Raw genomic sequence first — 10,468 nt, forward strand, 5'->3', positions numbered from 1 at the left:
TTTTTTTTATTTTTTTTAGCTTTTAATTATGTATTAACTATTTTTTAACTTTTAATTAATACTTTTTTTAATTTTTAGATCTTCATCCAGCATTTTGTGTTCTCATTTATATTACTTTTTAAACTTCATTAAATTATTTTAATATTATTATTTTTAAGGTTAATTTTATTTTTTAGATTTTCAACTGAAACAGAAACTAATATTTTTTTATAACTTTTCAGTATCGTTTATCTTCTATATTCATGTATACATACATGTATATATAAATACTTTTTTTTTAATATGATTTTCGAAGAGGAACTGGGCCCAACACAAAATTCTGTTTAATTTGATCTTACAACTACTTATCAATTACTTTCTTAAACCAACTTAAAACTACCCATAGAAATTTATAACACTAAACACTTTTTTATTGTTAGTATTGTATTTTTACATTTACAATAATTTATAAGTAATAATTTTTGCTACTTAATTGTAAAACTATGAATAGTTTTATTAGAATTTTGTAATTCTGCCGTCGACTGTGTACCCAGAATTGCATTTAGCTGTATTAGATCATATTTTGTATATAACACAGTAATGCTCGTCGAATCGTCTAAGCCATCTGCCGCATTCTGATTGSTTTCATTCATCATATTGACCATCTCTGAATACAACTGCGGCCACATTGGCGGCTGATACATAATCAAATGGCGTATACCCTTTATACGTGTACGCTGATAGAAGTGATATCGTTCCGAGTAAAGTAAAAAGTGCACACCGCTGTGATAGAACATGTCTCGCGCACGCGCCACCTTCTCCTTTTTGGTGTATTCACAAATTTGCGCAAAACTTATAGATTCGGCTTTCAAATAGTTACGTAAACGTACATAATCAAAGTAACTCGGTACATATATCATACAATGCGCAAAGGAAGGCTTTCTATAACGAGGTAGTATTTCTTTGATGAAGTATCGGAAGCGTGTGTCGAAAACCGAGTCCAAGTTTGTGGTGTCTATTAAATTAAATATTTGCGGTGTGGTAACAAAGAYGTTGCTTATGTCACCTTGCCGAATCGGATTCGAAATAGACACTTTACCACAGTAGTTGAAGCATTTATTGAAGAAAAGTGAACGTATTTCGGGCAGTTCATGCGAGGAGAGCACCACTGTTTGCCGATAAAAACGACATAACCCATTCAAACACCATGGGCGTACACGTTGTAAATTAACATTACTTAAAGATTGTGGCTGCAGGTGCAAGTGATCTATTACATGCAATAGATTTTCCCAATTCTGTGCTAAAAACATTTCCGCCTTGTCCAATATCAGAAGTTCGATCGAATTTAAAAAATCAAAAGCGCCTGTCTCTTTGCTATTTGATGCTATGCCCAAACGTAGACCCAATGGCGATGCAATAATAATATCGGATGCATTGAAGTCCGTGTAAAGTTTTAAGTTCTTCTTGGTTAGAGAAATACCAATTTTAAAATTGTCATCTATATTGCCTTTAAACGTTTCTATGTAGTCTTCCGGTTTCGGTTTGTTTTGTGGGAAACGCAAGCTGTCACCCGTATATTCGTCAGTGAAACGCGAGAAGTTCATTAATTTTGTTTCTAAAAAGGGAAAAAATTTGATGGAATTATAATTTTAGTTATATTACTTATTTACACACCCAAATTTTTGCCGTACAATAGCCGGCCCATATTTGTTACAATTTGATAGGCACATTTCCTGAATGGCAAAATGACAAGTACTTTGGGTCGCGCCAATCCTTGATCTCGATAACTGTCCGGTATGGTCACTATATTTGGTGTGGCTGCCAATTTCATATTATGTTTCAGTATGCGATTACGAGTTTTTAGCATATGATTCAAAATGTGCGCACTGTAACATAAACGTAATTCATCTATCTTGTCCTTCTGCACATTGGGATGACAGAAATCATTATAGTGATTGAGTATTTGAAAAACTTCTGCTTGCAAGGATGTGATTTCTTTTGTAAAGTTGTCTAATATAGCTGTTCTAATATTCATTGTATGCAAATGTTCGGTGCCAAGTAGTTTGTAATTGGTATTCCAATTAAGTTCACTTTTAGGTAGTTCCTCACATACAAACTGTGGTATTTGCATTTTGATTGAACCCAAATGTGGCCAAGTAAGTACGCTTCTCTTAACTTCAGTCTGTGCTGTCCATAAGTTATCCACACTTTCAAGTGGCAAATCGAAATCAAAATGCTGCGCAAATGTGTCATTGGATTCTACTGCTTCTAATTCCTCAACTTCCGGTGCAGCTTCTTCAACCACATCTTCCTCAGCACGCTTCGCTTCAGGAGAAACTGATAGCTCATCACCCGTATCGTCATCAAGGGAATCGTCCGCGCAGGTATTATCTTGTTTAGTTTAGTATATTATGATAACTCTAGTTTTAAAATTGATGTACTTTAATGCTTACCTTTTGCGGAGAGGGTATCCATTAGTTCGTTGAAGGTATTTAGTTCGGCATTATCATCTTCCTCATTCTTTATGAATTCAAATATTTTGCCTTCGGCTTCATCTATTTTGATTTCCTCCTTCTCTCTGTAAGATTTTTCCAAGAGTGCCTGTTTCCGGTGTTGTTCCATCATTTCCTTCGCTTTTCGTTTAAATTTAAGATTTTTAGTTGTTTTATTTAGGTGAGGATTACGCTCCGCTGTTTTTGGTTTTTTCTTCGCCCCCATATTGCTCAACAATGTTTTGAAATTCTATATAAATATAAAATATCAAAATACGCGTGAGGTTGTATGGTGCACAAATTTTGTTTTTATTTCAACCACGCTTTTTCTGAAGTGTTGCCGTATTAATAGATTTCTTCTTATATTCTTAAAAATATTTTTTTTTTTTTTTTTCGTTGTCACAATAATAACAAAATAATAAATACATAACACATTCCCTAGTGTATACATTTATGTTTTTGCACTATAACATTGTGTAAATTATTATTTTAAATTTCATGTATATACATATGTTAAATTTAATCAAATCCATGGCAATGTTATTAAAATTACATACAATGTACACCCTGTGTTGATTTCACCATTCAAGTTGAAACATTGCCAACAAATTCGCAAGTATTTACAATTTTTCTCCGGCGGACAAACAACACATACGAAAAATATGGCACAAAGATCAATTACGTTAGTTACAAATACCTTGAAGGATTCCTTGGTGAAAATTAATAGCACAAATACATTTGTTTTTAGGTCATTCTTTAAACCAGCAGCTAGTGCGAACACTGCGGAAGTATCAAGCGCGAAACGCAGCAGGTGAGGAACACAAAGCGCGCTAAAGGTTTATTTGTATATTAATTTAGAAGCATTTACTTTAAGGCAGGAAAGTCCTCAGTCGAATGGAAAGATTGGAGAACCGGAGAAGAAAATTCAGAGAAAATCTGAAGAAGCGGACAAAAGAGACGCAAAGCAAAATGTACAGACCAATGATAAAAATAAAGATACAAAGAAAGCATCACCGAAGGCGTCAAAAAAGTCACCAAAAAACAAGAATACATCCAGTCCTTTTAAAAAGCAAATAAATGATATCAAAAAAGAGATCACAAATGAAAAGGAAACCCTAGACAACAAGCTTAATATTACGTTCAGTCCATTCAAAAAGCATATAATTGATGTCGAAAAAGATATCCCAAATGAAAAGGAAAATGAAAAGTCAGACAGCAAACCTGCGGAAGTAAAGTCTGAATCAAAATCAAGTAAAGAGGATGATGCTTCGAAACAAAACTCAGGTAAAGATTATAGTGCGAATGTTAAAAAACTGTCAGTGGAAGCCAATCAGTGTGGTGCCGAATACAATCCAGCTTCTGCGAGATATCATCCCATAAAAGATGCGTATTGGAAAGCGAAACAAAGGCAAGGCAATATTTTTTTTTATTGTAAATATTTTTATAAATGTATTTTTTTTCGGGAGCAGCACACCATATTTGGCTTTAGCAAGAACTTTTGAAATGATCGAGGATACTAAGGGACGCTATAAGATGGTAGAAATACTAGCAAATTTCTTAAGCTCTGTATTATTATTAAACCCAGATGATTTATTATCATGTATTTATTTAAGTATAAATCAATTGGCACCGGCATATGAAGGTAAAGTAAGAAATATTATGTTTTTGAACTAAATAAAATAAAATTAATTTGCAGGCGTAGAGCTTGGTGTAGCGGAAACCACGTTGATGAAAGTCATAGCTGTCTCTACTGGACGTGAACTGAAATTTATTAAAACACAAACGCAGGAAATTGGTGACTTAGGTATCGTTGCTGAGCGTTCAAGAGTTTCACAGCGTATGATGTTTACGCCGAAACCACTCACCGTACAAACTGTCTATCAAAAATTGAGAACAATAGCAAAAAGTTCGGGAAAGGCGAAATCGCCWATTATTCATGACCTCTTTGTGGCATCGCGTTACTCCGAAGCTAGATATATCATACGTTCACTGATTGGCAAGATGCGTATAGGAATTGCGGAAAAAAGTTTATTTCAGGCTTTAGCCACAGCGTTAGTGTGCAGTAGACCCTATGATGATAGCTATAAGAAGGAAAAGCAATCTGAAGCTGATATAAAAAAGGATATTGAGGATATAACATTTCTACTTAAAACAGCTTATTGGTAAAGGCATCTATTCATAAGTAGAATCGCATTTTTAAACTTAAAAAATTTTTTTTTTTAACAATAATTTCAGTCAATGTCCAAACTTCGATAAAATCGTATCGACTTTACTTACACACGGCATTGATGATTTACTAAAATATTGCACCATGGAACCCGGTGTGCCATTGAAACCTATGTTGGCACATCCAACACGTGGTGTATCCGAGGTGATGGATCGTTTGAAGGGCAACATCACGTGCGAATGGAAATACGATGGCGAACGTGCGCAAATTCATGGCGACAACAATGGCACCGTTAATATATATTCACGTAATCAAGAGAATAACACAACCAAATACCCGGATATAATAAATCGTATCGATCACTTCAAAAAGGACACGGTACAATCGTTTATAGTGGACAGCGAAGTGGTAGCTTGGGATATTGAGCAAAAACAAATTCTACCCTTCCAAGTGCTTAGCACCCGGAAAAGAAAGAATGTAGATGTAGAGGAGATTAAAGTGCAAGTCTGCGTATACGCATTCGATCTATTGTATCTGAATGGCGTGGCGTTGACMTCGAAGAATTTCGAGGACAGAAGGCAATTGCTGCGAGATAATTTCAATGAAGTTGAGGGTGAATTTCAATTTGCCACATCATGTGACACCAATGATCCGGACGACATACAAGGCTTCTTGGAAAATTCTATTAAAGGTTGGTATGCAATTTGTTTGCGCATATAAATACATTTCTAATAAGTATAATGATTCTAGGTAATTGTGAGGGTTTGATGATCAAGTCGCTGGATAACGATGCAACCTATGAAATTGCGAAACGTTCACACAAGTGGTTGAAACTGAAAAAGGATTATCTGACTGGTGTAGGCGATTCCTTAGATTTGGTAGTTATTGGCGGTTACATGGGCAAAGGCAAACGCACTGGGGTGTTTGGTGGATTCTTACTTGCTTGCTACGACGACGAAAATGAGGAATATCAAAGTATATGCAAAATAGGCACAGGTAAGCAAATTGAAAAGAAATTTAAATGGCATCAATTAAATTGTACATTTGTCAGGTCTGAACGATGAGGATTTGAGCACACATGCAAAATTCTTCAAAGAACACACAATACCAGCACCGAAATCATATTACCGATTTGATGCCAGCTTGGCGCCCGACACTTGGTTTGAGGCCGTACAAGTGTGGGAGATCAAATGTGCGGATCTTTCCTTGAGTCCAGTGCATAAAGCTGCAATCGGTATTATTGATCCTGAAAAGGGCATATCACTAAGATTTCCACGTTTTATACGTATACGTGACGATAAATCTACGGAGGATGCAACAGGCGCACAACAAGTCGCTTATATGTATCGCAATCAAGATCAAGTTAAGAATCAAAAAACCAATGCTGCAGAGTTTGATGATGATTTCTACTAATTATATATACATAAGAAATATACTTATTGTTTAGGCTAGCTCTATATGATACCCAATGTTTGTAGCAAGTCAAGAAAATTGTTGAGCAAAGTAACTAAGCACATATGGATTAGTACGTGGATAGCAGAATACATGTTGATTATATACACAGTTACCGTGGAGCAGGGTATGTTTATCATGCGCAGTAATTTTTTTGTTTGAAATCAAAATTATTTAAAATTTTAAGTTTCTGTTTACATTGCTGTTTTTCCTTCATTTTAGTTATCTAGAAATATTTGTACAAATGTTGTTAGTACCCAAAAATGTTAAATTTTGCTTTTATAAAAAAATTTCAAAATAGAAATTTGCATAGCCGATGTTTCAATCTATCTGCACACAAAATGTCATACGTATATCACTAAAATTAAACGAGTTATATTAAAATTTGTTCATAAGATTAAAAATATATGTATAACTTCCAAACTCACTTGTTTTTTAAGAAAATTTTATAAAACAACGCTGACAACTGAAACAAAACAACATTCAAGCCGTCATTCCAAAAATAAATGACAGGAGACTCAATAAACAGAAATTACTGTTATTAAGCAACGTTGCATGGTGACTTTTGGKCTTTATTTGTCCCTATTATTTCTGCCACCAGTATATATGCCGCTTGAAGTGATTTCCGGCCCAGAAGCGCAGTAAATGGCAATTTTCTGTGTCTAGTGCGTTTGAATTGCAACTAGTACGCTTTTATTCCAATTTCTGTGCAAGTAACTGGCGGTGAAGCCAATAGRCATGCGCAAATATTCCATTTTTAAATATTTTGCAGGAGTATTAAGCCGTTCAACCATAACTTGTACGCTTTGKACACTTGTTTTTAACAAATCCAAGCTTTATTTTCTATTTTATCTATCTATACCGAAATASGAATGCAAAAATAGCTGGTAGTGAAACGGAAATGAAAAAGGCAAAAAAAAAAAGCGTGGGTTTTTTGATAATTTTTTTTTTAATTGTCACTTTTTTTTTTATTTACTTTTTGTTCCTTTTTAGTGTTTTTTTACGCATCCAATTCATTGGTTTTTATTAATTTGCTCGTTCATTTGTGTATTTATTTACTTTTCCTCTTTTTTTTGTATTTGTTTTCTTTACATATACATATATATAGTTTTGATTATTTCATATATTTTCTTTTTTTTATCATATCCCCCGGAGCATATTACTATTATACAAGTACAACTTTTCATGCAGTGATATGCATTGTCATACATACATACACATAACATACCAATATTGTAGTTTTTATTATTACATTTTTACTTAACTTTAAGCGAAACATATGTTTGAATTTTATAAATTACCTGATACATTAAACATTGCTCCAACTCCAAAAGCCGGACTCGAACCTTCGACCTCTGTAACACCAAGCTGTAAACCTTACCATTACACCACCATCGCTTTGTGCTGAAGTAATGACTTTTTCATATAAGTACTGCATGTCCTGTTAATACAACAGAGTGCTGTAATGTAAATGCAACAGGATTTGCAGTGAACTCACTACCATCACACTAGCAATGTTAAGGTGCCTGTTTCACATAAGCACTACATGTCCTGTTAATACAACAGAGTGCTGTAATGTAAATGCAACAGCATTTGCAGTGAACTCACTACCATTACAGTAGAATCATGAATATTTTTTGTTTTTATAATAATTTTATAATAAAATTAAATACATAAATTTATAAATTGACATTTATTAAACAAATTATTTCTATTACAAATTATTGTTTTTATTTATTGTTGTAAATGCATTGGTAATTTTATTAGTAAATGTGCGGTTAAAAATCTTTCGCTGATAATTTGACTATCTGCGTGCTAAATGCWATTTTATTTGTAAGCATGGCTGGTGGGCAATTGTAATGTGTTATATGCATTCCATTTGGTTCATTTTCGCATTTTCTATTGATTATTTACGCGTTATTGGTTTATATTTCCGAATTTTCATCAAAAAATCCCAACATTAGCATCTCCTTTTCAGAAAAATTATAAGGGAAATGCAGGCTAGTTGGCACAAAAATTTCACCRCTAATAGTACTAAAATGGAAATTTAAAAAAATATTTATAAAAATTAGAGATAATATATTTATTTATTTGTTTATCCTCAGAGACATAATCGTTATTTGTAATATCGGTTTTGAAAATGTTTTATTTGTTATTTTATATTTTTTAAAACGTCCGAAAATTTTCTTTACAAAATCGAATTTTCAATTTAATGTCAATGAAATTGTTAAGTATATGTACAAATATATTTGAAAAAGTAAATAGAAATAAAATATAAAAATATTTCGCAATTCTCAAAATTAATGTATAGTTTTTTATGATAAAACGAACGCATTTTCGAAAAATTTGCGAATTATATTGAACTTTTCAAAATTAGTTTATAGTTTGTTTTTAAGTTTTCTTGATAAAATAAACTTATTTTCGAAAAATTTCCGAGTTTCATTGAATTTTGTGTGACGGTTATCTTTTTGGAGAAATTTCAATATTTAAAAATATTATATTTGTAGCATTAAAAATAATATAATTTTTGGTTCTTTCTTGGTTTGTTAAAACTTCGTTTTTTCGCCATAAATAGATTGGTCAGAGTCATTAAGCATTTAAAATCAACGAATATTTTTTCGTTATAATTGATATATGTAATTATACATATGTATGTAAATACTTTCTAACTTTTTCTGAACTTCATTTTAATAGATACGTAGAAAGTTAATTGTAGTCATTTGCAGTTGAATAATAAAATTTCACCAAAACACTATACTTCCATACTACATCGGTGTGTGTGTGTATGAATGTTAAATTATGTTCTTAAAAGTTACTCAAATGCGAATACTTACGAATCAGGCGTCTCATTGTATCCAATCGTATATTTATACGGTATATTTGTCGCTGCCCGCTTGGAAGCACACCATGTCGGTTCATATTGCATCGCATAGAAAGGATAATCGAAGGCATTTATATATATTTGTACGCATAAGCCATGACTGCTGTAGTAGGGTTGACTGGAGGCAGCTGGTTGGTAGTGGCCACAACTACCCAATCTGACATTTTGATGGCAAGTGTAGATCTGTGTGCCCTTATCGCGGCTAGAATGCAAGCACTGTACGTGACGAGCAGCCTCACGATGATCGATGTTGATGAAGACATCGAAACCGGGACCAGCCATGTCACAAGCTGAAATGAAAAATAATAATAATTTTTTTTTTTTATACAAGGGAAGCGAGAAAGTAAGACAACATATTTGTTTTAGTCCGAAACGGGAATGCTGGAAATRAAATAAATAACTCTTTGATTACTTACTATCAATGCTTCGAAAGAGATATCGTTCACTCAAACTACGTCCAATTGCCGATGCCAGCTGCCCGCCGAAACTAAAACCGAACATATAACCATTATCGGGATCGAAGCCTTCGTTAATTAGAAGCAACATTCGTTTTGTAATTATATTGGAAATGCGACGAAAGCTTCTATATAACCACATATAAGAGTCCTTGGCGAAGACTTCATAATCTATGCACACAATGCAACCGCCACGATGATATGTGAGACCTAGAATTAATTACATAAAGTACGGATTTCTATATGCAAATTTTCAATATTCAATTATGAATCCATATTTTGCGAATTTTACTCACGTTCAATAAGGGTGAGCACCCATTCCGTTTCGCAACTTTGCCKCCAACCATGCAAAATAAATGCAAATTTATCATCAGGCGAACAGCCAGATTTGGTCAGCGCTTTGGGATCATCGCTGGCGCTTTCGTAAACCTTTTCACCATCACTAACATTTATATATAATTACATTTTGCACCGTTTGACATTTTGGTTTACAAATATATGTACATACCGATAGTATTTAAAACGTATACCCTTGCGAAATTCTTTTTCATTTTCCCAACGCCTATTAATTCTCAAGGTCTTCAATTGTTTAATAAGGCCTGTAGACTGCAGTTTCCCGACGCAACGACGGCAAGTACGCGCACCGCGAGCCACTTCCAATTTTATTGGACTTTCATCTTCATTGGCAGTAATCAATTGGAGGAGCGTTAAAATTATTAGAATGTGTAGATAAAAAAATTTCGAGGTCATTTTTTTACGCGGCGTGTAACACTATAAACGCTATTTGGTTTAGAACCTGTTGATACTACTTTTTCCTATAATTTATTTTGTGGGTAATAAGCGGTTGCGGTTGATCGGTTTTAAATTTGAAGTTGAGAAACGAATTCCCACAAACAAATTTTGTCAACAAGAGTAATATAAAGGTATGCGAATATAGAAAATGTTCGTGAAGCAAATCTTACGGAATTTGAAAGTTTTGAATAAAAACAAAATATAATTTTTTTTGAATAAAAAATTAATATAAAGTTAGTTTTTAATAAAA

General features: G+C 33.4%; 3 protein-coding genes across 4 annotated transcripts; 1 reads left to right on the plus strand and 2 right to left on the minus strand.

Annotated features, from left to right (window-relative positions):
* Positions 1-388: 388 nt before the first annotated feature.
* LOC108968843 (digestive organ expansion factor homolog) lies at positions 389-2,771 on the minus strand. The gene is made up of 3 exons (XM_018933142.1): positions 2,433-2,771; positions 1,654-2,370; positions 389-1,594 (listed from the first exon to the last, which is right to left on the minus strand). Exons 1-3 carry the CDS (start codon positions 2,695-2,697, stop codon positions 465-467), a joined length of 2,112 nt encoding a protein of 703 aa, XP_018788687.1. The 5' UTR covers positions 2,698-2,771; the 3' UTR covers positions 389-464.
* A 293-nt stretch (positions 2,772-3,064) lies between these two features.
* Positions 3,065-6,635, plus strand: LOC108968839 (DNA ligase 1). 2 transcript variants are annotated; one of them, XM_018933137.1, is made up of 8 exons: positions 3,065-3,153; positions 3,220-3,282; positions 3,346-3,879; positions 3,941-4,113; positions 4,168-4,633; positions 4,707-5,329; positions 5,389-5,634; positions 5,690-6,635. In XM_018933137.1, the coding sequence occupies exons 1-8, from the start codon at positions 3,134-3,136 to the stop codon at positions 6,049-6,051; spliced, it is 2,487 nt and encodes an 828-aa protein (XP_018788682.1). In that variant the 5' UTR covers positions 3,065-3,133; the 3' UTR covers positions 6,052-6,635. The 2 variants fall into 2 exon arrangements, with proteins under 2 accessions (XP_018788682.1, XP_018788680.1); XM_018933135.1 differs by having other exon boundaries at positions 3,119-3,282.
* Positions 6,636-7,995: 1,360 nt separating this feature from the next.
* LOC108968853 lies at positions 7,996-10,468 on the minus strand. The gene is made up of 5 exons (XM_018933152.1): positions 9,935-10,468; positions 9,723-9,868; positions 9,388-9,636; positions 8,925-9,261; positions 7,996-8,124 (listed from the first exon to the last, which is right to left on the minus strand). The coding sequence occupies exons 1-5, from the start codon at positions 10,174-10,176 to the stop codon at positions 8,016-8,018; spliced, it is 1,083 nt and encodes a 360-aa protein (XP_018788697.1). The 5' UTR covers positions 10,177-10,468; the 3' UTR covers positions 7,996-8,015.

This window comes from Bactrocera latifrons, unplaced genomic scaffold (assembly GCF_001853355.1).
Source record: "Bactrocera latifrons isolate USDA-ARS-PBARC rearing strain unplaced genomic scaffold, ASM185335v1 scaffold_230, whole genome shotgun sequence".
Classification (NCBI taxonomy): domain Eukaryota; kingdom Metazoa; phylum Arthropoda; class Insecta; order Diptera; family Tephritidae; genus Bactrocera; species Bactrocera latifrons.